The sequence below is a fragment of the Cetorhinus maximus genome, chromosome 2 (genome assembly GCF_964194155.1).
Source record: "Cetorhinus maximus chromosome 2, sCetMax3.hap1.1, whole genome shotgun sequence".
Taxonomy (NCBI): domain Eukaryota; kingdom Metazoa; phylum Chordata; class Chondrichthyes; order Lamniformes; family Cetorhinidae; genus Cetorhinus; species Cetorhinus maximus.
In genome coordinates, this window is record NC_135880.1 from 60,875,879 (window position 1) to 60,892,234 (window position 16,356).

General features: G+C 42.1%; 1 protein-coding gene across 8 annotated transcripts in view; it reads right to left on the reverse strand.

Moving 5' to 3' along the window:
• arb2a (ARB2 cotranscriptional regulator A) overlaps positions 1-16,356 on the reverse strand; it is a 918,141-nt gene that overhangs the window by 342,297 nt on the left and 559,488 nt on the right. Inside the window, exon 11 of one of the 8 annotated variants that reach the window (XM_078565134.1) lies at positions 8,547-8,662. The exons of the other annotated variants lie outside the window; for them this stretch is intronic. Coding sequence (XP_078421260.1) covers positions 8,562-8,662 — 101 coding nt within the window. The 3' untranslated portion in view covers positions 8,547-8,561. Of the gene's footprint in view, positions 1-8,546; positions 8,663-16,356 lie in introns of those variants that run through there. 8 annotated transcript variants of the gene reach the window in all.

A 16,356-nucleotide genomic window follows, 5' to 3' on the forward strand; every position in this document is an offset into this window, starting at 1 on the left:
ATTACAATAAGCTCAAAGAAACTAAATATTTTTTCTAGTTTTCAATGTTTTCCTGACAGAGTAGTTTATTCCTTGTTTCAGTTTTTATGGGCTCGATTTTCAGCTTGGCATGCGGGTGCACACCCGACATGCACAAGCATGAAATAGCGTGCGATGACATTGGGCAAGTATCCCGACATCATCGCGCACTCACATGATATTTTGTTCGGCGGGAGTCGGCAGCGTGCCCGCCGACAATTAAGAGGGCTGTTAAGCCCATTAATAAATGAAGTAAAGTGAAATTCTCCCTACCTGTCCAACCTTACAGTTGGTGAGCGGGCAAAAAGACCGCCCGCTCACCAACCAAAAGAAAAAGTGGCCTTTGGATTTTTGAGGAAACCTCATCCACGGGCGGGATGAGGTTTCTGATGTTAATTAAAATTAAAATAAAAACGTTTAAATCTAATTTTTAACATGCCCCTGCTCATGTGCCAGAGTCACATGAGGGGGCATGTTTACCTTAATTTTAAAGTCTTTATTTTTAATGTTAGAAATCTTCAGCTCCCTGAGGCAGCTCTGTGCCTTCATGGAGCTTTCACTGTGCGAATCTGCGCTGACTTCCGTGCTCACCCTCCTCCCCCCCAACCCATGCAATGCCAAGCGTTGGCCAGCCAGCGTGAAATCGCGTTCGGGGTCTGATCGCGGGCGGTGGTCGGTTTTGCGGCTGCTCTCAGGCCTGCCCACCATGCCTGCCCGACAAGGTAAGAGAAATGGCCAGGATTTTTCATTGGTCGGGCGTGCTCGACGGGAGCGGTCGCGGAGCCTACCTCCTCCCGCGATCGACTCGGCACTGCGATTTAACGCAGGCGGGCCAATTAAGGCCCGCCCAGCGTGGATCGCGAGCGGTAGCGCTGAACGCTACCTGTGCGGGTGGGGGTGGTGGGGAGGGAGAGTCAGGTCCTGTACTCTTTCACGCATGCACAGGAAAAAGCGCTTCATTCTGCCTGAGGCAGCTCCATGCCTCAGGGAGAAAGAAGCGCTTTTCAAAGCAATTATTAAAAACATTAAAAATTTAATAAAGTATGTCGCCTCATGTGAGATGGGACATGTTTTTATTTTTCAAAAAATGTTTTTATTCAATTTGTAAGAGCTTTAGGAAACCTCATCCCGCTCGTGGATGATGTTTCCTATAAAACTTAAAGGCCGCTTGGCCTTTTTGCCTGCCCGCCAACCAACTCCTGCATGCAGCTGCCGAACGAAATATCACACACCCGACGTCATTGCATGTCATTTTACGTTCCGGTGTGTCAGGCCTGCCCCCGCATGCCGAATGTAAAATTCAGCCCTATGTGTACACAGAATTTTAGAGGAAATAACTATAGGTTTTTTGCAATTGGTTAACAGAGATACCATACAGAGGTGGCACCTTTATGCCTTTTTACTTTTGCATTAAACTTTATAAGTGGAAATATATTAATTCCTTTATGGACAGCAAATGTAGGCTAATGGTTATAACAAAAACAAATGAACAAAAAATGGCCATACTTGTAAGTTTGTTTAAAACTCATTAAGGAGGTTGATTAAAGGAGGGCAACCACACACAATGGAACACAAATATTTTCTCCACACTCTGAAATCCCAGAGAAACAGCACAAAGAGCTTTAACCATGAAGGGTCTTTATAGAAACCCAATCCTGTGACTTAAGTGCTTCTAGAAATGATTTCTCTGAGGATTTTGCTGTCAAACTCTTTTTTTGCTGTTGGTTTTCTTATTTATTAATTACATTTTTTCACTTAATTTGCCGTTTCTCTTATACCTCAAACAACAATTAGAATTAAAAAAAATGATATTCACACATTTATTTAGTACAAATGTAACGCAAAATCATACAGAACCTGCGGACAGGCTGTAAATTCATAGTGTACAACATAATTGTATGACAGTGGGTTGGTGCCAGAGAAGTCAGAATGGCATGGTTGTATTAGCTACTGAGTTGAATTGTTTTGTAAATGTGGTGTACCTACACCACATGGACTACAGTAGTTCAAGAAGGCAGCACACCTTCTCAAAAGCAACTAGGGATGGGCAATAAATGCTGGCCTAGCCAGCGAAGCGCACACCCCATGAATAAATAAAAAAATGTAGTGATTTCTTTGTAGCCACTTTCCTAAAATTTTAGTTGATTGCTCTGTGATTAATTATCCTTAGAGACTCACCACTGGGCCTCTGATTTCACCTTTGCCAAAGTCACTCTGCCTATTGCATACAGGTATAATGAAAGAAGGGCAAAACATACATTTATACAGCACCTTTCACAATTCCTAAATCACTTTAAGCACTTTTGAGCTGTATTAACTGACATAATGTAGGTAATGTTATCAAATGGGGGAACAGGCTCAAGGGGTGAATGGCCTACTCCTACTCCTAATATGTATGTTCGTATGTCATTCTGGATGGATGAGATCAGCTGGGCTAGATGGCCTTTGTTATCCATAATTATCTTGTGAACAGAGGGTGGAATCATGCGTGGAGTTCTGTTTATTTTCTTGCAAATGAAAGTTTACCAAGAGCAGGCTTTATGGGGTGAAATTGCCAGGACAGGAATGCATAATGGGCTCATAGTGAATCAGTAAACTGTTTTACACTGCACATGATTCTCAAGAGTGTTTTCCATTGACTTCAATATTTTCCTTTTGTACACTTACCTATTATTCAACTCTATCTTGGTGCTTTTTATGAGTGTTTTGAGGTATTGAAATATCGTGACAAAGTTGTGTTGCATAGGACATATTGAAAATATATTGTAGTGAGAAGCAGCAATCAGCAGGGTCTTCAGAATTGCTGATCAAGAAAACACAGATATAATTGTGAACCATTCAGTCTTTGTCCTCTGGCCTCTTAAAAGTTGTGCCACACAGAGATACTTGAGGGCTCCAATGCTTCTCACTGACAGTAAAGACCTATGTTGTTCAATAATTCCATTTTGTTGCTCAAGAGTCTTTAGATCTTTGTACTCTGTGAGATTACTGATAAAATTGAATCAATTACACCCCTTGTATGAAATAGTTATATTGAATAACATCATGCACCGAGAAAGAAAAAAGTCTGCTTCTACTTCTGCAGAATGGAAAAGATTATCTGGGTTGCAAGTATTGAATCTTTCCCCCAAATATGAATTTACTGTCATTGTGTCCATATGGTGCAATATGCAGAACATGTTAATGAGGGCTGAGGCAGTGTTATCGTCTGAACAGTATTATAAATAACTAATGGGATATTTTCCTGTCAAATTATCAATATTGCATGATTCTGTTAAAGTAAAATTTGTACTTTCTGGTTTGGTTAATAGCCGCGGTGGGATCACCTATAGAGTGACTAACACTGCGTTATATCATTGTTGCTCTAACCATTAATGACCCATGCTGCATATATATCCAGCGATATTTGTAACCAGATGTCAAAAATGAACGTTATCATTTCACGAGGACATTTCTGTGATTGTTTGGTGAATCTTGAAAGGGGAAAAAATATCATGCACGATTGAGGAGGAGGGTTAAAGTTGGGTGGGGGGTGGGGGGGTGGTTGTCAGTGGGAATAGCAGCCTGGAAACAGGAGAAGCACTAGGGTCCATAATTTCTCTCCCGTTTTGAGCGCACCCACCACCTTCGATTGTTTCTGTCCTGCCACTGGACATGGCCCCAGCAATGGCCTTTCCACTGATGTTGAGCACAGTCTCCTCCTACAGGGTAAAAATATGCAGCAGTGCCTGTTCCCACTGGGTTAGGACCAGCTGCCTCTGGTTATGGGGCCACCTAATCCTGCAGAAGAGGGAAATGTGTCAGTGAGTGTGGTGTAATGTGTTTGAGTGACATGTGGTGGTATGATAACTAACTAGTGGGTGCAAGCTGTGTGATGTGGTGTTAGACTTGCAGCAGCGCTAAGTGTGTGAGAATAAGATGAAGCTATGAATGGTAGGTATAGGTTGAGATTGGTAGAGATGATTGGTGTGCGTTGGGGGTGTGGTGCATTAAGCAGTGTTTGGGGCTAGTAATGCAGTTGGTAGGATAAGGCATCTGAAGATACATTCACTGACCTTGACCATTAATGTGGGGCATCAAGATAACTCCTGGCATTGACCACCATGGATATCTGGTCCCACTGCCTTTGAAAAATTTGTCTGGAGGATCCTGGCTCACTATGGATAGATCATATCTCTCCTCCTCTCCACCTTCTGTGCCAAGGCCTCAAATGCAATGTTGGAAAATCTTGGAGCCCGCTGTCTGCCACATTGTGCTATTATTGAGTGTTCCCCGTGTCAAAATAACTTTTAGAAGGTCTTCCAGCACCTGTTCCACCCACAATGCTCCTCCCCTTTACGAGGTGAAAGCAGGCATTAAGAAGCATAGGCTAAGTTTTAACTCATGCCTGCCTACCAATTTTATGCCCCTTTCTCAGGCATGCTGCCACACAACTGTGTGCTTAGCACTGCCTGCACATTATAATAATTTAAATCAGCAGGCAGAAACAAGTTTCCTTGCTGGCTGCAACAGAAGAAACGGACATGGGCCATTCTCCGCCTGACCAATTTTGCAACAAAGATTTCTCTGGTATCCATTTTTTCTTTTTTCGAATACATACTTTGTAATACAGAATGTATATATGAAAATCTATCTTGGCCAACCTTATTCAATTTTTTGAAGAGGTGACAGAGAGAGTAGACAATGGCAATGCAGTAGATATAATTTATCTGGGTTTTCAACAGGCCTTCAATAAGGTGCAGCATAATAATCCATTGATAAGGTCAGAAATTGCAGAGTCAGAGGACGTGGCAGAATGGATTTCTAGTTGGCTACAAAGCAGAAAGCAGAGAGTGGGAGTAAAGGGTAGTTATTCGCAGTGGTGAAAGATGTGTCATGGGGTAGAATCTTCGGCTAGGCGAGTGGGGGCGGGGCCCACTCGCTGAGGCGTAAAATGATGCGCGGTGACGTCGGGCATGCGTCCTGACGTCACCATGCGTCATTTAGATTTTCAGTTTGGTGGGCACGCAGCCGACTTGGCTGCACGCCCGACGAACCGTCAAAGGCCTATTAAGGCCATTTAAAAAGCCAATAAAGCAATTAGCTGAGCTACCCATCCAACCTTAAGGTTGGCGGGCAGGCGAAGAGCCCAGGCGGCCTTTGCATTTTTCATGGAGCCTCATCCACAGGCGGGGAGAGGTTTCATGAATGTTTTTAAAGTGTTTGAAAAATTTTTAATAAAATTAATGGACATGTCCCAGCTCATGTGACAGTTTCACATGAGGGAACATGTCCTTAAATTTTTTTTTAGCTCTATTCAATGTTTTATAAATTAATCTCCCTGAGGCACCTCTGGGAGATTTCTGCGCTCTTTCGCGTGCATGCTCCAACTCAGGCAACCTCAGCTTCCGGGTGCGCATCACGCTGGGCGGGCCTTAATTGGCCCGCCCACGTAAAATGGCGGCACCCAACCGATCAGGGGCACTGATCGGCTGCCCGCCCGTCCGCACCCGCACATGATGTTTCACAAGGAGCAGTGCTGAGACCACTGATTTTCACAGTTTGCATTAATGATTTGGTCTGTGGAATAAAAAACACAATTTCTAAATTTATAGATGACACCAAATTGGGCAGGGAAGGAGGTATAGTCAATACAGAGGAGTACAACAACAACTTACAAGAGGGTATTAATAAACTTGGAGAATGGGCAAAATGATTGGCAAATGACGTTCAACACAGATAACTGAGGTAGCATATTTTGGTAGGGAGAATGGGGAGGCCACGTATTACTTGAAAGGTGTGAGCCTAGCTGGGACGAAGGAATAGAGGGATCTTGGAATACATGTACACCAATCACCAAATCAATCACAAGCTAGCGAGGCCATAGAAAAAGCAAAGCAAAGCAAAGCAAACACTATTTATTTCCAGGGAGATAAAATTGAAAAGTAGGGAAGTTAAACTGAACCTATATCCAACATTGGTTGACCACACTTAAGAGTACTCCGTGCAGTTCTGGTCGTCATATTATAAAAAGAATATAGAGGCACTGGAGAAAGTGAGAAGATTTGCAAGAACAATACAAGAAATGCATGAGAATACATATTAGGAAACAATGAACAGGCTAAATTTCTTTTCTCTTGGAAAAAGAAAGTTGATGGATAACCCAATCGAGGTCTTTAAAATTATGAAAGGTTTTGATATAATAAATAGAGAGATAATGGCCCACATTTTCATCCCCAGATCGGGTGTGCAGAGTTGGGTGATTTCCCAGCTCTGTGAACTCGACCTTTAAAAATGTCCGCCCACAGATCGGATTTTCGTTTGGCGGGGGGGGTGCTGAAGTAGGAGTCAGGGTGGGTGACCCTGGAACGAGTGCAAAGGCTGCTGGGTATGGAGGCTGGCTGGGCGTTTGGCCTGCCTCTATGCATCAGAATTGTGCTTAAATAAACAAAAGAAAAGATTAAAACAAAACACAGCCCTCACTTCTTAGCCCTCCACATACTCCCGATGCCCCATCCATGCCAACCTATGCCAACCCATGCCCCTCTATGCACTACCACGGTCCCTCATACCCCTATGCCAACCCATGCCCCCGCCCACCACCCTTTGCCCTTATCCTCTTCATGCTGACTCATTTAGTATCCCTGGACACTTCCTTAATAGCTTTGACACTTCCTTGACAGTTGGACAGATCTTTTTCAGCTTGACCAGGTCCAAAGAGTTTGTGCATTAAAAGTGCAAAATCAATCCCAAAGGGTGCCTTACCTTTCCCAAAGGGTGTCTAACGTCTCCTGCAGTAGTCCCCGGGGACCATCCAGAGGGGTACCTTACCTCTCCAAATGGGTACACTGGCTATCCAAACAAATCCACCAAGTTGAAACTTCCACTTCACTGTTCTAATGTGCACACTCCAGGTTTCACACCCCTGGCCTGCCAAAATCCCACTTCAGTGGAGGCAGCTGGTGACTTATATGGTCAGCTGCCTCTGCGAATCGCACATGCGTGAACCCTGGCCTGACTCTAATCCCTTCCCCATGAAGGTGAGAAATGCTGGGTTCAGGGGAGGAACTTAGAATTTTCAGCCATTTCTAGGGTTTTTGCCATGACAGAGAGGCTCTCTGTCATGACGAAATTCTGGGCCAATGTTTCCACTTGTGGGGAAGAGCATAACTAGATACCATCAACGTAAGATAGTCACCAAGAAAACTAATAGGGGATTCAGGAGAAACTTCCTTACCCAAAGAGTGGTGAAGATGTGGAACTCGCTACAACAGGAAGTGATTGAAGCGAGTAGTATAGGTGCATTTAAGGGGAGCTAGACAAACATATGATGGCGAAGGGAATAGAGGGTTAAGATGATAGATTTAGATGAGCAAAGATGGGAGGAGGCGCGAGATGAACATAAATGCTGGCATGGGCTGATTGGGCCAAATGGCCTGTTTCTGTGCCCCATATCCCATGTCTATATTCAAAGTCAAGTTTTATTTTGTACTAAATTATCTATTAATGCACACATTTCAATTTAAAAATGCTTTGTGGCCCTCAAATGATGCTGCTGAATATTATTTTAATAAATACTTATTTCAGACAAGTTATTGGCTCCCTAAATAATTTCAATGGGCACATTAAATGTTTGTATAATAATTTTAGGACATGTATTCTTTACGTGGATAACACTCAGAAAAGGGTGTTGTGCCTTGTGATGTCATTACTGCAGCTTTATCAAGAGTTAGTATGAAGTTATTGCATGCAATTGCTATATTTAGTGTATTTTTTATGTTTATGTCTTTGCCCAGAAGCATAACTCTTCGCAGTAGAATTAAAAATGACAGATCACTTCAGTGAATAATTATCTAATTATCTAATGGTCCAATCCATGAGATATCCCAGTAAGGGCTTAAAAATTAACAGCCATGACATATATAGAATATTACATAACTATCGGTCTCTTGCGAGTATTCTTTCATTTGTATAAGAATCCATCATAAGTAACTGCTGCCCTGTGGTACTTGCAGTAATGGGTCATATACATCTGTGATGATGTGCTATAATAGTTGTGCTATTGATGTGATATATAGACTTGCAAGCACCTTAAATATTTTTGAGGGAGAAAATATTTAGGCAGCATCATGGGTGAAAGTGTTACATTGATTTTTACTTCACTCATGAGAAAGATATATATAATTCTCTCATTAAGTCAAAAATCCATATCATATTTGCTATCTTCTGTTCATCTTTATTCCTTTCTGTGATATCAATGAAGCTGATTTTCTGCATGATGACTGTACTGAAAGAATTTTACATACCCAGATGGATGTAGTACCAAAACTACAACGATGCATTTATTAGAAAAAAAATCCTTGTGTTGCCAAACTATAATGTGCTATAATGCTGAAGTTTACCACCACCTAATGACATGAATACCAGGCAGATATGAACCCTTCGGAAGCTACTCAAAACTCATCCTACCAGCTAAAGAAAATGAACTGTTAATGCCCTAATGTCCTTGCTGGCATCATAAAAACGAAGAAATATCTACCCTTAGTGTCTTGTGTAGAATATCCTCAGGCCCTCCTTGGCCTATTCATGTTCCAGTTCCCTCTCATGAAGAATATCCAGCTCTTGGCTGGCAGTGGATCGGTGTACCAGTCATTGAGGGCTCGAGCTGAGGCAGTAATGGTCAGAAAAAATAAATGTTATGTCCTAGAGCCTCATGTTGTCCATTCCTAATTGCCCATGAACTGTCCTCATTAGGACATTTCAGACAGCAGTTAAGAAGCAGCCACATTGCTGTGGCTCTGGAATCACATGTTGGCCAGACCAGGTAAGGATGGCGGATTTCCTCCCCTAAAGGACATTAGTGAACCAGATGGGTTTTTACGACAATTGATGATAGTTTCATGGTCACCATTATTGAGACTAGTTTTTTTTTAATTCCAGATTTTTTAACTGAATTTAAATTCCACCAGCTGCCATGGTGGGATTTGAACTCATGTCCCCGGAGCATTAGGCTGGGTCTCCAGATTGCAACATTACCACTATGCCACCGTCCTCCAGTATCTCCCAGAGCAGGTAGGATATACAGTAGCACACTGTGGCCAATTGAAAACTGCAATAGTTTCGACACAAGAACAATTTTAAAATGAATTACAAATAAAATGCTTATTCTCATTAAGGTAAGTGTAATAAATACATTTCTTTGCTCATTTCTCTAATTCTCTTTCATTAAATATCAGACGAGGTGATGCTATATGATAGAAAACGTGCATGGGCTGAATGTTACAGGCCACCCGTGGACGGGACAACAGGCAGGTGGACCGGTAAATTTGGGCGACATGTCATCGGCAGCATTCCCACCCAGGTCCAACCATCTTTGTCCCCACCATGATTTTATGGGCGGCGGGTGAGGCGTCAGGTGGGTCATCTATCTGTGACCAAATTGAGGCTCTTAAATGGACAACTAATGTCCAATTAAAGGTGTCATCTCATCGCCACTCTAATATAACAGGCGGCGGGAGAGGCTTACATCCAATATGCAGCCCAACTGCTGGTCAATGAAAGGAGGGAGGGCCACCTTTCCGGGCCCTTGGTGCAATCTGAGTGCCTCCCGCAGTTTTCCCTCCCCACGTCCATGCTCTACCCTGGCCCTTTCTAACATGCCCTCCATAGCTCCTGCCCTTTCTGGGGCCTATCAGAAGGCCCTGAAGAGATCTTGGACTTACCTCAATGTCCAGGTCCATTGCTGAACACCACCCCCGACTCTACCTGCAGCACCAGCAGTGGTGGGTGTGCAGAGCTGCCAGCCTCTGGTTGGTCAGCAGCTCTATGAGGAGGGGCTTCTTCCTAGAGGTGGACGGAAGTTTTGCCTCATTCTAATTATTGGGCCATCGCCCGAAAAGTTTGGAGCAAGCTGGCTAAGCAGAGACAAACCCATCCCGCTATTTATGCTGTGGTGTGGGGAGGCCACCCTCAGCCTCATATCTTGAACATTGGAAAGGACATTCTGTTCTCAAAAGTTAAACTTAAATTTGCATAATAACTCTAAGCAGTGTACATCATGAACATTGCTGTGTTATTTTTGCTAAATATCAATATGATTGTTAGTCAGCATTTAAATACTAAGTGAAATAAATATAGATACTTTATTCAGTGAAAATTTTTGCCTTAGCTATTTACAGTGAAAGATGGTTTTCCAAGGGTCCGTGACTGAGAACCATGTGTTAATAGTCAATTACTAAGACTATATGATTAGGGAAAGAAAAAAAATGTCAGTTGATTGGCATCACTTACTCAGGAAAAGGAATTGAAGACGAGTATGTGCGTGCCTGGTAAATAATTTTATTTGTGATTAAATTAAGGCTGAAGTAATTCTAGCGTGTATTATTTATCGCCACTGCACACCTTTTCCTTCATTAACTGATACCTATAAAAAAGTGTCTCTGGACACCATTAATGGTTTTCATCAGAGGTAGGCTTGTCAGTAGCCCAGACCCATAGGGACAGTATTCCATACAATAAAAAAAAATCTAGCTAACCTTGACTTTCCATCAACAATAAAAAAAATAATTGCTTCTTCCTGTATGTATTCTATCAGCTGTGATAGTGAGGATCATTAATGTTCATTCCAATAAGATCACTTCCTACTATGATCAACACTTTTTCTCATAACCTAATATTTTCCAATACATTTTCCCTGACAGAAGCTTTTTCCGTGTCTACAAAATAACAGTCTGAGGGTATTAGAATTATTAAAATTGTGTTTTAATGACATTAGCTTATGATAATATTCCTATTTGAACATTTTTCCTTCGTATATTAATGGGTAAATGGTCCCAGCTATAAAACTTTAGCACATTCGGCTGAGCACTTAGATTTTTTTACTATTTCTTGCTCGCTCAAATGACTATCAACGCCCAAAATCTTGTGGTTTCATATCGAGGAGTATTTTCGCTATTACTAATGTGCCTAAAATACCTTGTTCCACAGATGAGTAGCTTGGCACCTGCTGCATGAAAAATAGCCAATTACTGCTCAGTGTCTCTAATTTTCTGATTCAATTAGTATGCTCCAGAGCTTTCCACTTTAATAGCAAACTACTTCACAGTTAGCTTTCTGATTAATCATTGCCCATCTGCAAACCGTCGAAAAGCTTGGTGGAACAAATTTGTGTACTTTAGAATGCTGTGAGCTTAGCAAATCAAACCTGTTTTGCTGTATGCAGTGTCAATTCTATTTACACTTATTCTGCTACCAGCAGCCAATAACTAGCATTGCTTTAATGATAAGGAAAAGCCTTTAGTATAAAAATCCTATATCATGATACAAAGAGAAATTGTAGCCTGAAAGTGCTGCTTGAAGAAACTGGTCAAAACTGGTCTTATGGCCATCATTTTAGTTTAATTTGAAAGGAACAACTTTCTTTAATTGTTATGCTTCTTGCAGATCACCTTTCCTCTTCAATATAAATCTATAATGTTCATATTTATGAACTATTACAGTGATTCAATGATTAATCATAGCGCTTTGTGACATTAAGGTAGAACAGAGAGAACATAATATTGTAACTTATAAAAGCAATCCACCTAAAGTATCAGTAATATTGAAACAAAGTAACCTGAGGAGCAAAAATGAAAGACAAAATCAAAGCAATGGTTTAAATCTTTAAATCTCATAACTACTTTGTAATTCTTGCTTTGCTAAAGAGGGAATTTTGTTTCTATAAAATTAAGGATGTCAGTGCTCAGGAACACATCTAGCAACCAGAGCCACCTTCTAAGATGGACAGGGCAAGTATATCGAAGGGTAAGTACTGTGTAAAATTCCTGCTTGTCACAGAACCCGTTCGATTTTCATTCCTGTTGATTTGCACCCAAGCGGTGAAGATGAAAATTACCCCATTTAATTTGAGGCCCTGTCAACGGCAAGCTAGGTTAAATATAAATTCAGTGCATTACACTTACTATTTTAGTGTTGTAAAATTTTTTAATGCTATTAATGGAAGAAATGACAATGCTAATGATTAAGTAAAAACTAACTTTCCATAGCGCTGCCCGTCTTATGAACTGAACTGTGACAGAGTGCCATTTTCTTCCCCCAAAAAATACAGTTGGGAGAAAAATTTGAGGGGTCATATTTTAGTTGAAGAGGCGGGATTTACAAGGCGGGTTTGTTTCCAGGTCATGAGCCCACCCCTTCCACCCCCCTGATGGAAAACAGGCAAAGCTTTCAATTTTGGTATGGGCGAGGGTTAATTGGTGAGGGGTCGGGAGTGGCGGCCAATTAGTGGCTGGGGGTTGGGAACAGAGGCACCAGGCAAGTGGACACATTCTGACCCAACCTGACAGCCATTGCTGTGTTTGCCAACTGTGCATTTTTTTAAGAAAATGAAAGCACCTGAATTTTCAAATTGGCTAGGGCAGATGGAGAATTGGAACCCAGGATAGGGTAGAGAAATGTTCATGTTATTAAAATTTCATTGCTGTAGAATATATTTTCTTCAAAACTTCCACTTTTGCAATCAAGTAAAACTTTTTCCATAGTGATGATCCTTTTCTTGGCAGGCTGGATCTGTTCAGCTTCACACAGCTGCCAAGGACCACCCACCAAATATATCAGGTCCTTAGAAGGTGGGCTCTTAAAGAGCTGCATAATTACTTAAATGTGCCCAATCAACAATGCGGGCAACTTAACTTCCCCGTCCTTCTCCTGTCCTTGCAAAAATTGGCAAGGTTGGGAATGGAGACAGGACGGTGTGACCCTTGATTTCGATGCCATTTGTTTCCATTGTTTGCCTCCATTGTGATTTGATGCTGGCAATGAAAATCCAGCCCGAGGTGCATGAACTTTCAACCTAATGGTAACAATTGATGCAAAATTATTATTTCCCCCTTAATTATTCTTAGAGCAGAATTTTTGCATCGGCGTGGGGGGACGGGCCCCACACGTCATTCCAATCTTTTGTTCAGCGGGTGCGCAGCTGACTCCGGTGAACACCCGCTGAACTGTCAATGGCCTGTTAAGGCCATTAATAAACTAATTAACCAAATTGACAGGGCTGCCCATCCAACCTTAAGGTTGGCGGGCAGGCAAAGAACCCAAGCAGTCTTCGCATTTCTCAGGAAACCTCATCCATGGGCGGGGTGAAGTTTCATGAAGGGTTTATTAAATTAATAAATATTTTTTAAACATTTCATAAACATGTCCCAGCTCATGTGATGCTGTCACATGAGGGGATATGTGTAAATGATTTTTAACTTTCTTGATTTGAAGTTTCAAATTGAACTTAATCTCTCTGAGGCAGCTCTGTGCCTCAGGAAGATTTCTGCACTCTTTCGCATGCATGCGCTAAAGAGCGCAGGCCCCAACTCTCCCTCCTTCCCCCCGCCCGCACAAATCAGGCACGCGTCATGCTGTGCAGGCCTTAATTGGCCTGCCCACATAAAATGGCAGTGCACAGCCGATCGCGGGTGGTGATCAGCGCCCGCTCCTGACCGGCCCACCCGATAGGCAGAAGATTCTGCCCTTAGAATTTTCATATATAAAATTATTTTCTATTTAATTCTCAACAAAATTAATCTCCAAGCATTTAATATTAAATCATGTTTAGTGTTCGCATCCTTTATTAGTTTTTATTAATCAATTTATTATCATATGCACAGACTTAGTTGGTCTTATATAAATATCCCAATTATTACAATTACTTTTCAGATATCAACATTAATATAACATAGTTAAAAAGGTAGGATGATTTTGATAAGATATGTGAGCAATATGTCAAAAGTTATTTTTATCTCTTTCAAAAGCTAAGGGTATGTTATGGACTCCAATTCTATGTGTAGCTTGCATTCCTTTCCTTATTTCTGATATTTTCATTTAAAGTTTATTATTTTATTTACTGCAGGTATCAGACTCACATCAGTGGTAATTATGACTACCAAGTACACTATGACACTGGACTAGAAAATAAAATGTGCTGCTTTACCATGTTGCAAGGTAACAAAGCTGCACCGAAAGACGAAAAACTTTTTAACAGAATTAAGCCTACATAAATTATAATATATTAAATGATAATTGAGCTATTTCGAATATTTACATTGACTGTATTTATATTCTTATAAACATCTTTCAGCTCATATTGACACAGTGGCCCAAATCTCCAGATCGTTGGAGACCAGACGTACAACAGAAGATGTGCGTCAGGACCCAGTGGAAGTCTTAAACAAAAACAGAAAATGCTGGAAAAACTCAGCAAGTCTAACAGCATCTGTGGAGAGAAAAACAGAGTTAATATTTCAAGTCCGTTTGACTCTTCTTCAGAGCCACTTCCCAGTGAAAGTCTTGATGCATGGACCCTCATGGGAATTACCCAGGAAGTTTAAACTTCTGATGAGAAGTTCTGCTCCTCGAGGTTTTGCACGAATGTCTCCAAATCTGAGCTGGAGTCAGAGGCTTGGACTTAACTTGATAGCTACTCAACAAATATCAGACACTTTAAACCGTGGTCTAACACCAAGGTATCTCCACAATCGACCCTCCCTATCACCCTCTCAGCCACACCCAATTACCCCCCCAGACCAGACCTGACTAACCCCCAGACGCCCGACTACCCCCTTAACTCGATTACCTACCTACCTACGTTACACTTACCCACCCACCTCACTGATCTGCCCACCCACTCACTCACCTCACCCATCTACCTCACCCAACAATCCACCTTCCGCTCAACACTTATCCACCTACTCACCCCACCCGCCTATCAATTCACCAACCTACCCACTCACCTACCTACACATTCACTCACTCACCCACTGACCCATTCACTCATCCACTTATTAACCCACACTCATTTATTAAAAGACTGGACCTTTAAAGTAATAAAAAATACTTAACAGGATATGGCAGCTAGTGTCGTAAAAAGGGACATCTACTGCAATCCAATGGACTTCCCTGTGCAATCCCGGAAGAAATGGGTCAGGTCGAGAAAATCTTTGCGGGCAGCAGCAATGCACGCAGCATTGCCACTGACTGAAGATTCAGGCTAATAATTATTTAGTAGGTGGCTAATTTAATTTGTTGTGGTACTGTGCACTTCTGTTACTTTTTAATACATGATTTTTAAGTGTTTGCATATTAATATGTCAACATTGTATCTATTCTAGTTTCTCCCTCAGTATATGTGCACTGGTTAACCTAGTGGGTGGAACTGAGTCATCAAGGAGGGGAGTTTGAGGGGGTGGATGTGTATGTAATGGGTCAAGGTCTATTTTTCTCTACCAGAAGGGAGGAGTATAACATTTTCTTGGGCTGGTGGAGAGGGGTGTGGTGGGCAGAAGACTACACTTTGCTTCAGAATGCATAGAGCTATGATAGGCTCAGTTTCTTCTTGGCGTGGGCAGGGGGGAAGGGCAATAGCCCAGGAAAAGTTTTGCTCCGAGTGGTTGTGGGGAATAACTACTGGGTGAGGTAGAGGCAGGTAAGGATATGCAAGTTCCTTCCTAATTGGAATGGTGCAAGGCAGATATGCTTTTCGGCGGCCAGCAGAGGGGTACAAGAGTCCTTATTTTTCTGTGCTGGTGGGGGTGCTGGAGGATGTTAGTGTTCCTTCTCAGTGTGGTAGTGGTGGTGTTGGGGGGTGGGTATGCGGGAAGTGCAAATTGGCTCTTAGCAGATAGAAGGGAAGCTATTTAGAACACAGGTGCCTCTAAGTGAGGAGGGTGATATTTCTTTGCAGAGTGTGGAGTGGTTAAGGTGCTAAATTTACTTCTCAGTTTGGAAGGAGAATTTCCATTAATGATTCATATTATTTTTTTTTTCCCTGGGATGTGGGCATCATGGCAAGGCCTATTGTCCCTCCTTAAAAGCCCTTGAGAAATTGGTAGTGAGCTGTAATTTTGAACTGCTGCAGCCTGTGTGGTGTAGGTACTCCCATTGTGAGGTTAGTTAGGGAATTCCAGGACCTTGACGCAGCTATGATGAAGGAATGATAATATATTTACAAGTCAGGATGGTATGTTACTTGGAGTGGAAATTGCAGGTGATGGTGTTCCAATACTCCCCTGTCTTCCAGGTGGTAAAAGTTGCAGGCTTGGAAGGTGCTAATGAAGAAGCCTTGGTGAGTTGCTGCAGTAAAGCACTGCAGCCACGGTTTGTCAGTGATGGGGAAAGGGAATGTTTAAGAGGGTAGTTGGGATGCCAATCAAGTGGACTGCTGTGTCCTAGATTTTGTTAAGGTTCTTGAGTGTTGTTGGAGCTTTGCTCATCCAGGCAGGTGGCAAGCATTGCTTCACACTCCTGACTTGTGCATGGTAGAGGGTGGAAAGGCTTTGGGGAGTCAGGAGGTGTGTTACTCATGGTAGAATG